The sequence below is a fragment of the Neofelis nebulosa genome, chromosome 4 (genome assembly GCF_028018385.1).
Source record: "Neofelis nebulosa isolate mNeoNeb1 chromosome 4, mNeoNeb1.pri, whole genome shotgun sequence".
NCBI lineage: Eukaryota > Metazoa > Chordata > Mammalia > Carnivora > Felidae > Neofelis > Neofelis nebulosa.
In genome coordinates this window covers 65,387,474-65,409,103 of record NC_080785.1, presented here as the reverse complement: position 1 = coordinate 65,409,103, position 21,630 = coordinate 65,387,474, and the positions used below count along the sequence as shown (strand labels likewise).

Here is a 21,630-nt window from a genome sequence, read left to right as displayed (position 1 = left end):
CTAAATTGCAACCAAAACAAGCATCGAATTCAAAATCAAATCATATTACTTAAAATTTTAAACCCTCCAATGGCTTCTCATTGCAAACAGAATATCCAATATGGCCCACATAGTTGTACCTAACATTTAATATCGTGCCAAATATGCTGACTTTTCTGGTGCATGTGCATGCTGAACTCATTTGTACTCTAAAGTCCTTGCCCGTCTTCTGTAGGTCTGGACATCATCTTCTCACAGATGAGTATATGAGTGGCTCCTTCATATCATTCAGGTCTCAGCCTGAATGTCACCTCTTTAGTAGAGGTATTTTCCTGATTACTTTGTCTAAGAAAAGGTGTGCTCCCACAGTTTGTATCCCTTTCCTGTGTTCTTTCTGCTACATCAAAATTTGAAACTTGTTAGCAGATTATTATGTCTTTCCCTGTTGGAATTTAAGATCCATGAGGACAGTAATGCTGTTTCTCCATCTCCTAGAACAGAAGCTGGCACATAATAGATACATATTCGTAGATAACCAACAAATAGAAAACATTCTATATTGTAAATTTAATTCTTAACAATTATCATTTGTATTGAAAAATTAGGATTGTAGATAGAAAAGAAAGCAAAACTTACCCTTTTTAAGTATTTATTTATTTTGAGAGAGCACAAGCAGGGGAGGGGGATAGAGAGAGAATCCCAAGCAGGCTCTGCTCTGTCAGCACTGAGCCCAATGTGGGGCTCAAACTTATGAACCTGTGAGATCATGACCTGAGCCAAAACCAAGAGTTGGATGCTTAATTAACTGAGCCACCCAGGCCCCCCTACAAAACTTATAATTTTTGTTCTGGTTAGGTTTTGAGGCTAGGTTTTTATTTTTTTACATTTTACAGATAAGGAAGCCAAAACTAAGAGGTCATGTGCCTTTCCCAAGGTCACATCAACAGTAAGTTCCAAAGCAGGATTCAAATAGGTTTGTCTGACAACAAAGCCTAGACATGTACTCATGTAGATGTTTTGGGGAAGAACATCACATACTTGTTTTTCAGTGTAAGATAAATTCAACCCATGGATTACGTGTACACACACACACACACACACACACACACAATGTCACCAACATTTTTTGTTGTGTTTTTGTATAATCTCTATTTTTGCCAACAATTGATTTAAAATCATATTGCTTCATTACAGTCAATATTAATCCGTCATGAAAGACAGTTCCAGACAGCAACCTAGGAGACATGAATTCTGAATCCAACTTTACTATTAATTAGCTATGGGACCCTGGGGAAGTCAGTTATGTACTCTAAGAATGGCTTTTCTATCAGCATTATAAAAAAGAATAGATCAAATGATCCATCCTCTAAGGTACCTCCTATCTCTAAAATCTTAACAGCTCTTAGTAGAGAAGAGTGCTCTGAAAAAAAAAAAAAACATAGAAATCTGTTGTAACTTATCTCCATACCTGATTTATCTCTAAATGTGACTTGCTTATGTATCGATTTCCTCTTGGAAATACACATAGTGGACAGTTTTCTTGTTTTGATCACTCTCCTCTCGAAATTTAGGGATGTAACTAGAAGAACGCAGATATAGAATTTAGAGTTGTCTTGAATAATCTGTTGGGTTTTTTTTAACCTATTGTTGATTTTCCTCATATTATCAATAGAGGTCCTCACTGTATTCTCTTATTGTTTGTAAGGGTGTTTCAGTTGATTCCCTGGACATTTCTAGGTATACACAAATACGGTTGGTTTTACTTCCTCTTTTACAACTTTATACTTTGTCTTTCTCTGGTCTAATAGTGTTGGCTAATATCTCCAAAACAAGATTAAATAATAGTGGTATGCGTGTTATCACCTTGACCTTAGTTGGAATGTTTCAAGTGTATGAAGTTAGTGTTTGAGTTAAAAACATTTATATTAAGAAAGTTTAATGTAAATAAATTGATAAAATGTAATGTTGAAAACAAACTGCAGGGAGGCAAACCATAAGAGTCTTAATATAGAGAACAAACTAAGGGTTGCTGGGGCGGGGGGGTGTGTGTGGGGGATGGGCTAAATGGGCGATGGGTATTAAGGAGGGCACTTGTGTTGAGCACTGGGTGTTATATGTAAGTGACAAATCCCTAAATTCTACTCCTGAAACCATTATTACACTATATGTTAACAAACTTGGGTTTAAATAAAATTAAAAAAAAGAAAAGAAACTGCAAACTGTAGAAGATATATAATATGATGCCATTCATATAAAATGTTAAAATATAAAAACATACCAGGGAATAAGTAATATCCAACTCAATGTATTGGAAAGAAAGGGGAAAAGGATGGAGAAGGAATACTGAAAGGTTAAGTGTTATAAGTTACGGTTATGATTACTGTTACGTTTGCAACATTTATAACAAAAATAATTTGATACCCTGAAGAAACCTGGAGGTGTCTGGTATAAAGAACATAGGTCTGAATTGAAGACACTTTACCTTTCAAGTGTATAAATTTCCTGATCACCGGGATCAGCTGTGTTTGCTGTCCTCTCTACCCTAAACATATTGCACGTAATAGGTATTCATTAAATAATTACTGAATGAAAAACTAAAGGAAAGAAAGAAGGAAACACATCATTAACTTTTTATTTTAAGTAAAGCTTAGTTTAAATAAGTCATGTAGATTTATTTTGTATATTAGAAGCCTACAATTTTTCTAAAAAAACAATGTTACCAAGTTTTCCATATGGCTTTTCAGAAGTCAACATAATATTACATATTATTGTGCTGCTTGTGATGTGAAACATGTAACACAAATTAATTTTGGGGTTTACTACCTTTGTATCAGCAGAATAAAGCCCTGCTTCAGGCTACCTACAGTCAGATGGGACACAATGGTGTCACAGTTTCAAATGCCTACTATTACTCAGTTATATTCCTGTTTTACAATTCTTTTGAAATTGAATTTATCAATAAAACATTTCAATCTGTGGTGAATTACAGACCATATACTTTATTTTCTATTTTAAAAGAAAATGGGAAAAAAAAGGAGCTGCATTCTATTTATGTATTTTCTGTCTGTGATAAAATACAGTAATTTTAAAATAAGCAAAATAAAATAATTCTTTAAAAACCCTCTCATTGCAACGGATAATTATAAATTTAAATTCCCTGGGTAATGACTGAACCATCTGTATTATGAAAATTAGAACTTTTAAATGTTTAATGGATTTTTGATTGAACAGTATGACTGCCACATAATGTGGCTATGAGATCATTAACTTTTGTCATTTTTATATTTTCAACTGTATAACTTCATTTTTCATTAATCATTGGGTTTTGTCAGAGTCAATTTAATATTGTACTCAGATTTTCTTTTGAGACCCTTGAGTTTGAACTCTCAGCATTCCCAAGAGCCCAGAGGAGTCCTACCTCTAGAGGCTTATGATTCTTCTTACAAATAGAGGCTATTTTTATTTTCTCAAAAAGTAAGCTTTTGTGTTAGTAATTAGTAAAAAATTGGGAAAGCCATGGACCTTGATAATAAATTATCTTTACATGAGTTTATTTGAAGACATAAGAGCAGTCATCCCAAAGTAGTGCAGAATTGTGTGTTGCTCAAAAATTGATTCTTGTGACATTTTACCAATACCCTTTTTGTCCTCAACTATTTCTATTTCCTCATGAGATTTAGGAAATATCATACAATAAATCCTAAATACTATCATAATATTTGAAAAAGTGAAAAGGCAATCAGTATATTTATCAAGATTTCTACAGATTATCTTTAGGGAGCAGAATTGTAGAACTGTTTTGGATTTAAAGGTTGTTTTTCAGTCACTTCTGTGAGATAGACTTAGAATCTTTTTGTTAAACTGAATAATTAATGTGGTCAGTAGCCAGTGAGCAAAATTGAGTTATTTTTCAGAATGTATGGGATGCTTTTAAAATGTATTGATCACAGGCAATTGTAATTGTCCCTTTGGTATATGGAAAGAGGACTCTTTGGAGTCAGAGCTGAATTTGAATCCTAGGTTGTCATATTTTTAAGTGTGTGACTAAGAGCCGTTCCTTAATGTCTCCAATCCTCAATTTTCTCAATGAGAAATGGGAATGAAAATATTAAAAATACTTATTCTTTCCTGGCATTTGTGAAGATTACATATAATGTATGTAAATACTTGGTATTTGATATGTATACAAAAAGTCAAAAGTATTATTTATTTGTTTCCTGTGCATCTGTATAGTAGTAAATTTATTCATGTAGTCAAGAAATATTCATTAAGAAGCCAAAGTAGGATAGGAATAGTACTAATTCCTTAGGATACTGTGGTAATAAGCAAGACAGGGAAAAATCTTCTATCATGGAGCTTACAGCCTAGTGAAAGAAGACACATGATATGTAAATAAGTAAATGATCCTTTCATTGTAATACATGTTATGGAGAACAATCTGAGTGCTGAGGAATAGCAAGTTCTGTGCATAAATTCAGAGGACTCCTCACTGACTGACACCTTTATGACAGAAGTAAACTAAGCATACAAAATCAGAGTAAAAGGTGCCATTTGTCTAGAAATCTTTTTCTTAAAAAAAGCAAAACAGTGGCTAAGCAGTAATCTACAAGTTCTAGATATGGAAATGTGGCTGTTATTTTTGACACTGATTGTGAAAAACCACTGTTAGAGCATTTTTGTGTGTGGAATTTTCTAAAATAATATTTTTAATTTTTCTTGAAGCAAAATCAGTTTTTAATCCATGAAAAATTAATGTGCCATAGAAGATGTGTTACTGGACATCTAATGAGCTGTTAATTTTCAATAAAACTATGAAGACTAATGGGTTCACTCTGGGGAAAATAGTATTCAACTTGAAATAGAGATATTTGAGGCAACTTAATCTGTTCACTTGGGAGTAAAGTTTTTAAGATTCACTTTCTAAACATAGTTTTATTTCTGAAAGATGCCCTTGATGTTGAATTTACCTTAATACAAGGATAGTGTAAGTTACAGTGAGAAGTATTTGTTTTAAAGATTCACAATACTAATCTTTGGGCATGAGGAAAGGTTTGTTATTTTGATGACATAGCCCACCTCTCTAGAATATTAATCATTAAAAAAAGGCAAACTCTTCTATGTATTATCATGGTCAGTTTTCTTCTCTTCACATTTATATGCCTGATGTACTTTCTCCATTGCATTGTAATTATATGCATGCCTGTCTATCAAATTGGAACATGGACTGCTCTAGGCAGCAAGAACTTTTATCCATCTTTGTTATTTCCAATACCTTGCCTAATGTCCAACTCACAGTCACTGTTCATTAAATTTTTTTACGTTTATTTGTTTATTTTGAGACAGAGTACACGTGCACACATACAAGCAAGGTAGGGACAGAGAGAGAAGGAGAGAGAGAATCCCAAGCAGGCTGTATGACAGCAGAGAGCCTGACATGGAGTTCATTCCTAAGAACGATAAGATCACTTCCTAAGCCAAAATCAAGAGTCGGACACTCAACCAACTGAGCCACCCAGGCCCCCCTCATTAAATTTTTGTAAGAGTAAAAAGGGAAGAAGATTCTAGGAAGAGAATTTATTCTAGGAATATAATTTACTTCAAGAGTTAAAACCATCTTTATAAGATAATGTTTTTGTTTTAGGTTTATTAAACTGAAGTTAGTTAATATACAGTGTAGTTTTGATTGTGGGGGGTAGAACCCAATGATTCATCACTTACATACACACCCAGTGCTCATCCCAACAAATGCCCTCCTCAGTGCCCATCACCCATCCAGTCCATTCCCCACTCCCACCCCCTCCTCCAGCAACCCTGTCTGTTCTCTGTGTTTAAGAGTCTCTTATGGTTTGCCTCCCTCTCTGTAAGATAATGTTTAATATGAGTCAATGAACAAACTATATTCCAGACTCTTCTAAAATGTAAAGATTATTTGATCAATACAATCAGGTCTGTCATTGGGTTACCAAAAATGAATAGATCAATTGATTGATCTTTAGGTTTTGACTTACTAACATTTTTGCTTTGGTTTGACATCTGTACCCTATTAAGTCAGTCTTAGGTCAAATGGTAACTTCTTTGGAGAAATTTTCTTTGTTAAGCAAGAATACCTCTTTTCCTCTAGATAACAGTCAGACATAATTTTTGAAGGCACTGATTAAAGGTATGAAAATAACATGTTAGTATTAATAAGAACATCTACTACCCAAAATACGACCAAATGAAATAATAAAAACAAATCATATATTTTACTGTATTACAGTTGAATATTGTTCTAATGGTTGTTAAACTTCATGAATCAGAAAAACATGACAGTGAACTTCACGTGTGAAACATCACTGAATGTATGATTTTACTAGCATTTTTTTACTAAAGGCACTACTTTATAGAGTCTGTAATGAGTTGTTCATATTATGGAAATGCCAAAACCTCTTTATGTATAACTCTGATTACCTCTGCATACTACTTTGGTGAGAAACTTTATAGTATTTAAAACCAAAGCATATTTATTTCTAAATCATCCTAACAAAGATTTTTTTATTTGCTTGTCTGTTTTTACTTTTTGTGTTGAGACAAGTTTAGATTTTAAGAGTTGCAAAAATTTTATGGAGAGTACCCACCTTCTCCTTATGTTAACATCTTATATAAACACAGAACAATGATCAAACGCAAATCTTAATATTGTAATACTTCTAAGTAAACTATAGAATTTGTTTGAATTTTACCGGTTTTGTCACTAATGTCCTTTTTCTGGCCCAGAATCCCCATTCATGGGTATTCTGGATGGTGGCAATTATCACCCTTTTCTTGCCTTTCAAACCTTGACACTTTTGAAGAGTATTATTCATTTATTTTATAGACTATCCTTCAATTTGGGTTTGTCTGGTATTTCCTCATGCTTAGATTGAGGCTACCACAGACTAGAGGTGATGTCCCTTCTCAGTACATCATATGAGGGGAAATAGCATGTCAATATGTATTTCTAGTTATGTTAACCATGCTCAGTCAAGTTAAGTTAGTGTTTGTCAGGTTTCTCCACTGTAAAGTTATCATTTTTCTTTTAGCAGTATAGTTTTAAATCATTTGAGTTTGGAAGACAGTTTGGGGAGTTGTTTTATGTCCCTAGATAACCTAGTAAAGAAAGTGGTTTCGTATTTTTGTCTATTTAGTGCTCAGTATTTTCATATATAATGTGCAGGATTAGATAAGATCTGATAGGAATCTTTCAACTTTAATATTCTGTGACTTAATTACTCTGAGAACTGTAAGCGAGTTAAGAGATGTTCCATACATATCCTAGTTGTTTGCAAATTAGCCTCAAGTCCTTCTTTGATTTTGATGTGGCTTTGGAGATAAATACGTTGACAACTTCCTGCTTAAAAAGGGCATTATATATTGAAAATAACTTAAATTGAGACAGTTTATAAGTTCCTAATGAAAATCTATCTAGATATTTTATTACGTATATTTGAAGTTATTTCTTAGTCTGCAATTTGTCAGTTTAAAACATTTACAGTTTATCTGGCCTCAGAAACCATAACAATAGAAGAATTTTAATTACTGAAATATTCTGTCAGCTTTTTATCTTAATACAAATTCTGGTTTTCACTTTGATAAGTTTCATTCAGTGAAGTTGTTATGTAAAAAAAGTTAATATAATTTTCATTAAGGGAGTTTATGGTATTTTTTACTTGTTGAGTGTCTTCTACCCATTCTCTAAAGTAATATTAAGGTTGAATGTACCATTACCATTTATGTAAATTCTGTTTGTTTCTTTGACAGTAATTTGACACATGAGCTATAACTATCCTTTATTTAGAATATCAAAACTCAGCAAAGGAAATATAAAATGTATTTTATCTTTCTCTTTTTTTTAAAATTGTGGTTTCAGTTAAAATGGCCAAAGATTATGATTTTTCTAACGGCAGTATAGAAGTTAATTTTGGTAAAAATTAACCTTAGGGCCTTACTAAGTAAAAAAAAAATTTTTTTTCTCTTAAAATATATAGTGTCTTTTTAATCTGTGCTGCATCAAACTCCTTGTTGTATTTTGAAGTATAAACAAAATGTTGTCACATCCTACTAACGATGGCACTCTTGGGGTGCCTGGGTGGCTCAACTGGTTAAGCATCTGACCTCAGCTCAGGTAATGTTTTGCTGTCTGTCAGGCTCTGTGCTGATAGCTCAGAGCCTGGAGCCTTCTTCAGATTCTGTGTCTCCCTCTCTCTCTCTCTGTATCTCAAAAATGAATAAATGTTAAAAAAAATTTAAGAAAAAGATGGCAGTCTTCTAGTGGCCAATCCCAATATCATGGTTATTGCTTATGTTAATGAATAAATAAATATGCTACATACAAGTATTTTCCAGCTTTTATAACTGTTATTGCTCAATAAATTCTAGTCATAGTAAACAGTGTATATATATCTGAAAACTTTAATGAGCCAATCTCTGATTTTTGAAATCCAACTTGGAAGTCTTTTGAGTACTATACTTTGGTGATCGCCCTATCTCAGATCTTGCATATTTCAGACATTTTTAGACCTTATTTTTACTTCATTTTAATTTGGTAGAATTTTTTTAAATCCCTGGGAATTTAAACCTGTATGTGTATATTTAGGGTAAAAAAATAAAACAGCATAAATTTAGAAATATTTCTTCTCCTTGAGTGTCTGTAGGGAAAGTAGAAGTTTATATGTACTGTCTCTAAATATTAGCACATTTGAGATTTTTGAAATGTTACATTTAGTGAATAGTAGATGATTTGTGACTCATTAAAAAGGAACAACATCAGAATCATATGGGTCCCAGAAGAGGGAGAAATAGGGGTAGAAGGGTTATATGAGCCAATCATAGCGGAAAACTTTCCTAACCAGGGGAAAGACACAGACATCAAAATCCAGGAAGCATAGAGGACTCCCATTAAATTCAACAAAAAAATGACCATCAAACAAGGCATATCATAGTCAAATTCACAAAATACTCAGGCAAGGAAAGAATCATGAAAGCAGCAAGGGAAAAAAAGTCCTTAACCTACAAGGGAAGACAGATCAGGTTCCCAGCAGAGCTATCCACAAAAACTTGGCAGGTCAGAAAGGAGTGGCAGGATATATTCAATGTGCTGAATCAGAAAAATATGCGGCCAAGAATTCTCTACCCAGCAAGGCTGTCATTCAAAACAGAAAGAGAGATAAAAAGTTTCCCAGACAAACAAAAATTAAAGGAGTTTGTGACCACTAAACCAGCCCTGCAAGAAATTTTAAGGGGGACTCTGTGAGGGGAGAAAAGATGAAAATAAAAAGAAAGAGAGAGAGAGGAGAGAAAGGCCAAAAGCAACAAAGTTTAGAAAGAACCAAAGAACACCACCAGAAACTCCAACTCTACAAGCAATGTAATGGCAAGAAATTCCTCTTTCAGTACTCACTCTAAACGTCAATGGACTCAATGCTCCAATCAAAAGACATAGGGTAGCAGAATGGATAAGAAAACAAGATCCATCTATATGTTGTTTACAAGAGACCCACTTTAGACCTAAAGACACCTTCAGATTGAAAGTAAGGGGATAGAGAACCATCTATCATGCTAATGGTCAACAAAAGAAAGCCAGAGTAGCCATACTTGTATCAGACAATCAAGACTTTAAAATAAAGACTGTATCAAGAGATGGAGAAGGGCATTATATCATAATTCAGGGGTCTATCCATCAAGAAGACCTAACATTTGTAAACATTTATGCACCAATTGTGGAAGCACCCAACATATAAATCAATTAATCACAAACATAAAGAAACTCATCGATAGTAATACCAGACTTCAACACCCTGCTCACAGCAATGGACAGATCATGTAGTCAAAAAATCAACAAGGAAACAATGGCTTTGAATGACACACTGGACCAGATGGACTTAACAGATATATTCAGAACATTTCATCCTAAAGCAGCAGTACACACATTCTTCTCCAGTGCACATGGAATGTTCTCCACAATAGGCCACATACTGGGACACAAATCAGCCCTCAACAACTACAAAAAGATCGAGATCATACTGTGCATATTTTCAGACCACAACGCTATGAAACTCAAAATCAACCACAAGAAAAAATTTGGGAAGGTAACAAATACTTGGAGACTGAAGAACATCCTACTAAAGAATTAATGGGCTAACCAAGAAGTTAAAGAGGAAATTAAAAAGTACATGGAAACCAATGAAAATAACACCACAGCCCAAAACCTCTGGGACGCAGCAAAGGCGGTCATAAGATGAAAGTCTATAGCAATCTAGGCCTTCCTAAAGAAGGAACAAAGACCTCAGATACACAACTTAACCTTACCCCTTAAAGAGCTGGAAAATAAAAGCAAATAAAACCAAAAATCAGCAGAAGACAGGAAGTAATAAAGATTAGAGCAGAAATTAATGCTATCAAAACAACAACAATAACAAAAAACAGTAGAACAGATCAATGAAACCAGAAGCTGGTTCTTTGAAAGAATTAACAAAATTGATAAACAACTAGCCACTTTGATCAAAAAAAGGAAAGGACCCACATAATAAAATCAAGAACAAGGGGCGCCTGGGTGGCTCAGTCGGTTAAGTGGCCGACTTCGGCTCAGGTCCTGATCTCGCGGTCCGTGAGTTGGAACCCCGCGTCGGGCTCTGTGCTGACAGCTCAGAGCCTGGAGCCTGTTTCAAATTCTGTGTCTCCCTCTCTCTGACCCTCCCCTGTTCATGCTCTGTCTCTCCCTGTCTCAAAAAAAAAAAAAAAAACCGATAAAAAAATAAAATCAAGAATGAAAGAGGAGAGATTACAATCAACACAGCAGAAACAAAAACAATAATAAGAGGATATTATGAACAACTATACACCAATAAAATGGACAATCTAGAAGACATGGACAAATTCCTAGAAACATACACACTTCCAAAACTGAAACAGGAAGAAACAGAAAATTTGAACAGACCCATAACCAGTAAAGAAATCAAATTAGTAATCAAAAATCTGCCAAAAAACAAAAGTCCGGAGCCAGATGGCTTTCCAGGGGAAATTCTACCAAACATTTAAGGAAGAGTTAACACCTGTTCTCTTAAAGCTGTTCCAAAATATAGAAATGGAAGGAAAAGTTCCAAACTCTTTCTATGAGGTCAGCATTACCTTGATTCCAAAACCAGACAGAGACCCCATGAAAAAGGAGAACTATAGACCAATTTCCCTGATGAACATGAATGCAAAAATCCTCAACAAGATATTAGCCAGCCAGATTCAACAATACATTGAAAAAATTATTTACCACGACCAAGTGGGATTTACACCTGGGATGCAGGACAGGTTCAATATCCACACTCAACGTGATTCATCACATCAATGCAAGAAAAGGACAAGAACCATATGATCCTATCAATAGATGCAGAGAAAGCATTTGACAAAAGACAGCATCCTTTCTTGATAAAAACCTTCAAGAAGGGAGGGATAGAAGGATCATACCTTGAGATTATAAAAGCCATATATGAACAACCCAACGCTAATATCATCCTCAATGGGGAAAAACTGAGAGCTTTCCCCCTAAGGTCAGGAACAGGAGAGGGATGTACACTCTCGCCACTGTTATTCAACATAGTATTGGAAGTCTTAATTAGCCTCTGCAGTCAGACAACACAAAGAAAGAAAAGCATCCAAATCAGCCAGGAGGAGGTCAGACTTTCACTCTTCACAGATGACGTGATATTCTACATGGAAAACCCAAAAGATTCCACTAAAAAAATGCTAGAACTGATTCATGAATTCAGCAAAGTTGCAGGATATAAAATCAATGCACAGAAATCAGTTGCATTCCTATACACCAACAATGAAGCAACAGAGAAATCAAGCAATTGATCTCCTTTACAATTGCACCAAAAACTATAAAATACCTAGGAATAAATCTAACCAAAGAGGTGAAAAAGCTATACACTGAAAACTATAGAAAGCTTATGAAAGAAATTGAAGAAGACACAAAAAAATGGAAAGAGATTCCATGCTCCTGGATAGGAAGAACAAATATTGTTAAAATGTCGATACTATCCAAAGCAATCTACCTATTCAATGCAATACCCATTAAAATAACACCAGTATTCTTCACAGAGCTAGAATAAACAATTCTAAAATGTGTACGGAACCAGAAAAGACCCCGAATAGCCAAAGCAATCTTGAAAACGAAAACCAAAGCAGGAGGCATCACAATCCGAGACCTCAAGCTACACTACAAAGCTGTAATCATCAAGACAGTATGGTGCTGGCACAAGAACAGACACTTAGATCAATGGAACAGAATAGAGAACCCAGAAATGGACCCAGAAACATATGGCCAACTAACCTTTGACAAAGCATGAAAGAATATTCAGTGGAATAAAGACAGTCTTCAGCAAGAGGTGCTGGGAAAACTGGACAGTGACATGCAGAAGAATGAACCTGGACCACTTTCTTACACCATACCCAAAAATAAGCTCAAAATGGATGAAAGACGTAAATGTAAGAGAGGAAGCCATCAAAATCCTTGAGGAGAAAGCAGGCAAAAACCTCTTTGATCTTGGTGGCGGCAACTTCTTACTCAACACATCTCCAGTAGCAAGGGAAACAAAAGCAAAAATGAACTACTGGGACCTCATCAAAATTAAAAGCTTCTGCACAGCAAAGGAAACGATCAGCAAAACCAAAAGGCAACTGACAGAATGGGAGAAGATCTTTGCAAATGACATATCAGATAAAGGGTTAGTATCCAAAATCTATACAGAACTTATCAAATTCAACACCCCAAAAACAAATAATCTAGTGAAGAAATGGGCAAAAGACATGAATAGACACTTCTCCAAAGAAGACATCCAGATGGCAAACAGACACATGAAGAAATGCTCAACATCACTCATCATCAGGGAAATAAAAATCAAAACCACCATGAAATACCACCTTACACCTGTCAGGATGGCTAACATTAACAACTCAGGCAACAACAGATGTTGGCGAGGATACAGAGAAAGAGGATCTCTTTTACACTGTTGGTGGGAATGCAAGCTGGTGCAACCACTCTGGAAAAAAGTCTGGAGGTTCCTCAAAAAATTAAAAATCAAACTACCCTACGGCCCAGCAATTGCACTACTAGGTATTTATCCAAGGGATACAGGTGTGCTGTTTCGAAGGGACCCATGCACCCCCATGTTTATAGCAACACTATCAACAATAGCCAAAGTATGGAAAGAGCACAAATGTCCATTGATGGATGAATGGATAAAGAAGATGTGGCTTGTATACACAATGGAGTATTACTCGGCAATCAAAAAAAAATCTTGCCATTTGCAACTACATGGGTGGAACTAGAGGGTATTATGCTAAGTGAAATTAGTCAGAGAAAGACAAAAATCATATGACTTCACTCATATGAGGACTTTAAGAGACAAAACAGATGAACACAAGGGAAGGGAAACAAAAATAATATAAAAACAGGGAGGGGGACAAAACAGAAGAGACTCATAAATATGGAGAACAAACTGAGGGTTACCGGAGGGGTTGTGGGAGGAGGGATGGGCTAAATGGGTAAGGGGCTAAGGAACCTACTCCTGAAATAATTGTTGCATTATTTGCTAACTAATTTGGATGTAAATTAAAAAATAAAATGATAAATATAATAAAAAAAAAAAAAGAAATGGGCAGAGGATCTGAAGAGACATTTTTTTCAAAGAAGGTATACAGATGGCCAACAGATACATGAAAAGATGTTCAACATCACTGATCGTCAGGGAAATGCAAATCAAAACCACAAAGACCACTTAGTATCAAAAAGACAAGAAATGGGGTGCCTAGGTGGCCCATTCGGTTAAGCAACCAACTCTTGATTTCAGCTCAGGTCATGATCTCATGATTCGTGAGATCAAGCCTCTTGCTGGGCTTAGCGCTGACAACACAGAGCCTGTTTGGGATTCTCTATCTCCTTCTCTCTCTGCCACTACCCCACCTGCACTCCTTCTCAAAACTAAATAACCTAGTGGGGAAAAAAAGACAAGAAATAGCAAGATTTGGCAAGGATGTGGAGAAAAAGGAACCCTAAAACACTGTTGGTGGGAATGTAAATTGGTGCAGCCACTATGGAAAACAGCATGGAGTTTCCTCCAAAAGTTAAAAATAGAAAAACCATACAACACAGTAATTTTACTTGTGGGTATTTACTCAAAGAAAAAAACAATAGTAATTCAAAAGATACATGTACTCCTATGTTTATTGCAGCATTATTTATCATAGCCAAGATTTGGAAGCAATCTGTCGGTGGGTAGCTGAACGCATAAAGAAATTGTGGTGGATAAAGAAATTACGGTAGAATATGTAACAGCATAGATGGACCTAGAGAATATTATGCTGAGTAAAGTAAGACAAAGACAAATACAGTATGATATCACTTATATGTGGAACTAAAAACAGTGAAGCAGAAACACTCCTGAATAGAATAAACATAAGTGCCAGAGGGGAGGGGTGTGGGGAATGGAAACATAGGTGAAGGGGACAAAGAGATACAAAGTTTCAGTTAGTTATAAAATAAGTCATGGGGATGAAAAGTACTGAATAGGGAATATAGTCCATATTTTAGTAACTTTGTATGGTGACAGATGGGAACTATACTTACTGTGGTGAGCACTGAGTAATATATATATAGTTGTCAATCAGCATGTTGTACACCTGAAACTAATATAACATTATGTCAACCATGCTTAATTAAAATTAATAAGTAAATAAAAACATAAATAAGGTACTACATGAAAAAACATATAAAACTTTTGCTATCCTCACTTGAAAATATATTTATGTTGGACCATTAAAGAATTTGAGATATTTTTGTTTTGTTTTTCTGTAATCAGTGCTGACTGCATACCAACTTACAAAACTGAATACTTCAAACCAAGTAAATATCTTTTAAAGCAAAAATGTTACAAATGAAGGTGAGTTATCAAGGTAGGGGCATCTCATGCAGAATCTAGCATATACTTCTATGCTTATTTCTCAGATATTAGACTTCTATAAGAAGATTTTTTCTAATCTTTAAGACCATAAGCTCCATATGAAGAGGATAGTGGTATTTTTAGCCCTAGAAGGTTCATATCTTAAACGTACCTGAAATATCTAAAAATTAATGTTACAGAAATTGTGCTTTTTATTCATGTTTATGGGAAGATATAAGGATATAAACTTATAGAATAGGGTTTATGTTCATTAAGAGCCTACTCTCGCTCACACTTACCATCCGTCATTCATTTCCTTTCTTTCCTTTCTGCTAGCTATTTTGCCTGACTCTCACCTTTCACTCACTGATCTTCATTTCCTTTAATATAAATATACCCTCTCCAGATGGTTGTGCTAGTCCTGAGGGTCTTTCTGGCTCTGGGAAACACTGGAAAACCCAGTGTTTTATTTCTAACTTCCCCATTTCCATGCTACCAAAAGCCACCACAAAGTAAAACATGACAAGAGGAACTAAAGACTCAGAAAAGCAAACCTAGTCCATTAAATTTGTTCCACAATCACAAATCGGAGATAAGTGATTGCTTAACAAATGAAACAGAATTGTTCATGTATTCTCATACATGAAATCGGATATTCATTTCTGCCCTTTTATCTGTTTTACTTGCTATTAAAATAAAGGATATGATTTTATAATATTAAATTAAGGGAAATTTCCTTGGTTATTTCTTTTCTGAACCACTAAGTAGAAAAAAAGGTAGAAATTTACTTACAAGACGTAAGTATTTGAGCTAGGTTTACTAAGAACCTCCCCAGTTACTTTAATTGTATAATATAGCCCTAGACTTTCTAATTAAATATGCAACTTCTGTCATAAGGAAAAAAAAAAACCATCTTAGCTTTTTACACTATATTTAATTAAGCATTTCTTGTAAGTTCATTTCAGTATCTATCATGGCCCACTAAAGTTGGATTCAGTTATAAAATGGTAGATTAATTACCTTTTGTATTAAATGAAATAAGAATCTCAAATATGCAAAGTCAGGAAATTTAATTGTGGTCTTCAGTTGCTTATTCAGTGCATTGGAAAACTGAATGCAGAAGTACAGAAAAAAGAGCCAAAGGTTGTTAAATGTAGCACATCACACACATCTTGCACTTTACTTAATGATCCAAGTGTTTATTACTATGAAGGAAATGCACCATTTAAAGAATTATGGTGGAATTGTAAAACATTAAAAACTCTAATTAATTTTAGTCTGAAGCATGCAGCGTGCTCATTTTGCCTAAAACATTTTCATTATCATCAGTATTTTTCCAGTTATTAAGATAAATTTTTTCTTCATTGTGCAGCACCAGCACATTTTCTGTATTAAAAGCATAATCTTAAATGCTGTTGAGAATTATATCTGGAACATACTTTAAGTAAATAAAAGACAGCAGTTTTTGACCATAGATTGGAAGAGTATATATTGCTTTTTGATACCTATTCTATAACTAATATAACAGATTAAGTGTATATCTTTTTTTTGTCAAAAGCCATAAATATATATACACATATATATTCACTAACATTTTTAAAAAGACCATTGTTAAAGCATAAAGATAATTTTGACTATTAATTTGAATCCAACTACAATAACTCTCGGATTAGCCAAAGGAATATTTAAAATCTAAAGATAATACAAGAAAATAGAAATAGGTTAAGTTAGTGCTTAGCTGCACCTCCTCACTTCATTTTACTGCTGTACTACCATGTATCTGTCTGCTATAAGTAAGAAATTCAGTAAAGTGAAAACAACTGAAATTCTCTTTGTAAACATTGACCTCCACTATGCTTATTTCTGGAAATAGTTCAAAGGGTGAGATTATAAAGGGATTTATTTTAAAAAAATCTTATGTTTTCTGTTGGTAAAAGTAATCCATAAGTAGAAAAGAAAATATATGAAAGCATAAACAAGGAAATAAAAATTAAGAACATCACCATTATGAACATTTGAGATACTTACGAAAGGAATTTTAAGTAGAACAATGGAAAGCAAACTGTTTTGGCTGTGTATTTTCAATGTGAGCATCTATAGGTGCCTTGAATTTTTTTCCACATAAAATATATATACGTGATACTTACTTTGAATGCAGAAAACCTTTCATTGAGTCACCATTTATTAAATTGCTTTTTGAAATAATTTTAGATTTAAGAAAAATGCAAAAATAGTACAGGTAATTCCCATTTGCCCTTTATCCAGCTTGCTGAAGTGTTATCGATTTTTATAACTAAAGTAGATAACTGAAACCAGGAATTAACATCAAGACAATACTATTAACTACTGCATAGACCATATTTAAATTTTGCCAGTTTTCCCACTAATACCCTTTTCGTGGTCCAGGATCCCATCAGTTTTTAATCATCATGTTCCCTTAGTCTTCTCCCATCTGTGACAGTCCAAACTTTGTATGGTCTTTGATGACCTTGACAGTTTTGAAGACTACTGTTTAATTATTTTATATAATGTTTATCTGATGATTTCTCATGATTAGATTGAAATTATGCATTATTAGGAAGGATACCACAGACCTGATGTGCCCTTTTTAGTGCATCATAGCGAAGGGTTAATTACTGTGAATAAGTATTACTGGTGATATTAACCTTAATCACTTGGGTATGGTGGTATTTGACAGGTATCTGCATTATAAAGTATTTATACATTCTTCTTTAAAGATAAAAACAAACAATGGGGAAAGTTGTCCCTTTGTATAATACTACTTAAAGAGAAATCACTTACAATTTGGCTGTCTATAGGGTTAATAGACTAATTTGAGTCCAAATATTACCTGAGCAGTAGAAATTCTAGCTGCTAAAATAACTGCCCTTTTTTTGGAGTTGGTTATCTCCGAAGAGAAAGAAAAAGCAGGATGGATTGGTTTTATTAATTGGCATCAATTCTTTGAACTATTATGAAAACTAAGACAGTTTTGTAAATAAGGAAAATTGAGGGTGCCTCTGTTCCAATTGATAGTGGAAGCTTTAATAGCATTTAAACAAAACCTTGCAAGTTTTATTCATTGGTAAGAGAGATTTAGTTTAGGTAAGAATGGCAGTGTTTTTACTGTTAGAATACTTAGTTTAGGTAAGAATGTTTTTGCTGTTCTCTGTTAGAATAACTCCCTCAGTCTTATGTTACCACCAGGAGCATTAGACCGTAATCCCACGGACCGTGTATGCCTAGACATTCTCATTCTCATTACTACAACAATGCTGTCAGTGTAAAAAGAGCAAGAAGGCTAAAGAACCGTCGTCAGTCATTTGGCATTATGGGTTGTTGTTATGTGAGTGGGTATTGAAATTCCACATGTAACTAGCAGATCTGCAGGGTGGTTACAATCAACATGTTTTCTGGAGTATGATTTAGCAAGCTTCAGTGTTAAGAGGTAAACCTGTCTACACTTTCCAGTGGCCCCAAAGGGTACATTTTCTTGCTGGCTGTTTCAGAACACTTTGTGAAACAAATGTCAAAATTGTCAGGACTGTCACTAAGAAAATGATCCGTGTAGTAAGGGTCTTCTTTTGCTGGGAAACAAACAGATGTCTTAACTCAGCAAAGAGTAAACAAAAACATGCCATTTATCAGAAGAAATTTTTTACTGCCATTAATATTCAGTAGTGAAGAAATACTTTTTGGTAAGAAGCTTCTATATTTGCAGTTTCATTCATTATGCAATCATTAGTCAATGATATTTGATTTGCTGCCTGAGCTATTTCAATGCTTTTATTAATCTTGAATTGCTTATAAAGTTCTTACACAAATTAGCACTTGTAAACAAACAAACAAAAATAAACCAACCTCTAAAATCCTTTATGGAGGTTTATTGTGTCTAAATCTACTGTTTTTATTTATAATGATAAAACCTGTTGGAATGCTTGGGTGGCTCAGTTGGTTGAGCATGTGACTCTTGATTTTGGCTAATCTCATGATCCCATGAGATTGAGCCCCATGTCAGGCTCCGTGCTGAGCATGGAGCTTGCTTAAGATTCTCTCTCTTCCTCTGCCCCTCTCCCCTGTCCCCCCCCCCTCTCTCTAAGTAAAAAAATAAATAAAAGCTTTTATTGCTATTTTCATTATTTTGGTGATGTTCTACTATAGCAATTACAGTGTGTTATACTTTAGCAGTTAGGGTTAAATGCCTTTTCCTCCCCTTCATAATCCTTTTCTTCATCCAAATCACAGTTATCTTTGTACCTAGGAAAAAGGAGATAGGATCTTGTTACCTATGGAAACGGTTTAAAGGCACATAAAGGCAAGATCATGTAAGACATGTCCTCAGCATAAAGAACAATGTGGAACAATTCTTCACCTGTCCTGAGCAGGAGGCAATATTAGAAGAGACATGCATTTATAAACTATGGTTGACCTTTGAATAACATGAGAGGGCTAGGTGTTCCAACAACTGCATGTGACTTTTGACTACCCCCAGATTAACCAATAGAGCTTATCATTGACCAGAAAAGCCTTACTGATAACATAGTTAATTAACACATATTTTGTTATGTATATTATATACTGTATTCTTATAATAAAGTAAGTTAGAAAAGAGAAGATGTTGAGAAAATCAGACGGAAGAGAAAATACATGTATAGAACTGTACTATATTTATTGAAAAAAATCTGTTTAAATACATAAATTCAGTGCTACCTAGCAAAAAATGTCTTGCCACCTTTACCTGCTAAATTAACACCTTCTGTCAGTGTCTCACATGAAGAAGACAGCGGAAAGCATAGAGCAAAATTTGCTTCTGTTAAGATCTAATCAAAATGTAATCTCTAGAAACTCTTGCCCAAAAGTGGAAAATACCTGTTCAAGAGTCAATCAAACATAGTATCTCTGTTCAGTAGAGATAAATTGGGAAAAAAAAATTAAAACAACATACAGTGACTATTATGGTTTGAACACTATATTAAAACTACATTGCCAAAATGACATTCAAAGCCCCATCCCTTGTATGCAACATATTTATAAATGATTCAGATTGGTTTATAATATTGGTAATTTCTCTACTTTTCTAATGTTGACAAAGTCTAACTCACAGATGCTGTCGAACCTAGAGACAAAGTATATAAAGGAAGCCTTCTCCACCTTAATATTTATAGGCAAGGATGTGGTTTTTCATGGGAAAAAAAATTATACTTGAATTTCATTTATTTAATAAAGTCAGTTTACTAAGAGCTCAACAATGATTGAATTTGGTTTTATAAGATTCTGAGATAAAGAGTGATGTATTTGGTGACACTGATAATATTACTGTTGTCTAGAGATACTTAAGAAATTCCTACCTATGCTTAACTCAGTAGACAATGCTTTTTAATTTCAGTTAATAAAAATGAAAGTTCTCACTTGATAATTATTAGAAACATTAGGAAAGCAAGACTGCTTTGTACCTGGCATTGTTGAAGGAACATAGATGATGAAATGGGTTACAGATTGTAAGGTGAAATATTTTTCCAGACTCTCATTATTTATACTTTGGAGGTCGCCATTTAATATTGAACACAAGATGCACTTCATTCCTATGGAGACAGACATTACGAAGTCACTTCATTTATTCACCGTGTTCCACAGGACCCTGCTATGAATTATGAAGCCACACTTAGAATTGAAACTGTAGAAGACTGTAAGCATTCGATAGACTGACATGCCCATGTTTCCTATTTTAGAGCTGACTGATCTTCAGATAACATATGGTGGTGCAAGTAATTGGAAAATTGGCAGGCCTGTCAAGAAAGCACGTTAGAGGAGACAAAAATGCCATGCTGGATGGAGCACATAAAGTGTCTCAGAAGTTAAATTTACTTTTATCAAACAGTGAAGTAAAAATACCTGATTCACCCCCCTAAAATGGATACTTTTTATGGGCAGGTGTTTTCAAAAGTAATTTGAGGTCATTAATAAAATAAGTTGCTTTTAAGAACATACAGAAAAGTTTAGTCCACGTGTAGTGCAAATGAGCACCCACTATAAATATTTGAATGTTACATAATTTTACCGTTTTGTTTCTAGCCTCTTTTCTAGGATTGCCACAATCACAGCAGTTAATTCTTCAGAGAAATAGAATTAAAATGTATTAATTATAGCTGATAAAATGCCCTAAAGTTTATATTTTAATGTTTTCTAAAATTTATTTCGCAGGAAGATGAAAATGAAGCTGAAAGAAAAAATTTATCTCAGGAGCTCAGCATGGAACAGAAGAATCCAAAGAAATAAAGGATTTTCTGTAGTGTTTTGAAAAGTTTGCCATTTATGTAGTAGCAGATAAAATTTCTAATTGTAAAATGTTAAATTGTAAAATCTAATTTGCAAAATGTTCTCAATAAAGTCATTGAAAATGAAATAGGACCTTGTTCTTGGAATCTATATGTTTTCTAAAGCAATTTAAACTTTTAATAAAGGACCTTCTAAAAATACTAAAATGAAATCTGAGAATGGAGACAGAATTTTCTCTAATCCGTAACCTATAATCTGTTAAGTATTAATACATCTGAATGACCTCAACAAAAAATCTCTCACAGTCATTTTTCCCCTTACTGGGCTCTATTGTCTTCTTCAGGGGCATTAACAGAATTCCAATTATGAATATAAAGAAAAGACACCATGGTTCAAAAATCAACAGCAAACACATGCATGTGAA

General features: G+C 34.2%; 1 protein-coding gene across 3 annotated transcripts in view; it reads left to right on the top strand.

Annotated features, from left to right (window-relative positions):
- PHF14 (PHD finger protein 14) overlaps positions 1-21,333 on the top strand; it is a 214,800-nt gene extending 193,467 nt beyond the window's left edge. For all 3 annotated transcript variants that reach the window (XR_009260448.1, XM_058724985.1, XM_058724983.1), the window contains one exon: positions 21,132-21,333. Coding sequence is in view for 2 of the 3 variants with exons in the window: in XM_058724985.1 (XP_058580968.1) it covers positions 21,132-21,206 (75 nt within the window). In the remaining variant the exon portion in view is untranslated. The remainder of the gene's footprint in view (positions 1-21,131) is intronic.
- Positions 21,334-21,630: the final 297 nt, after the last annotated feature.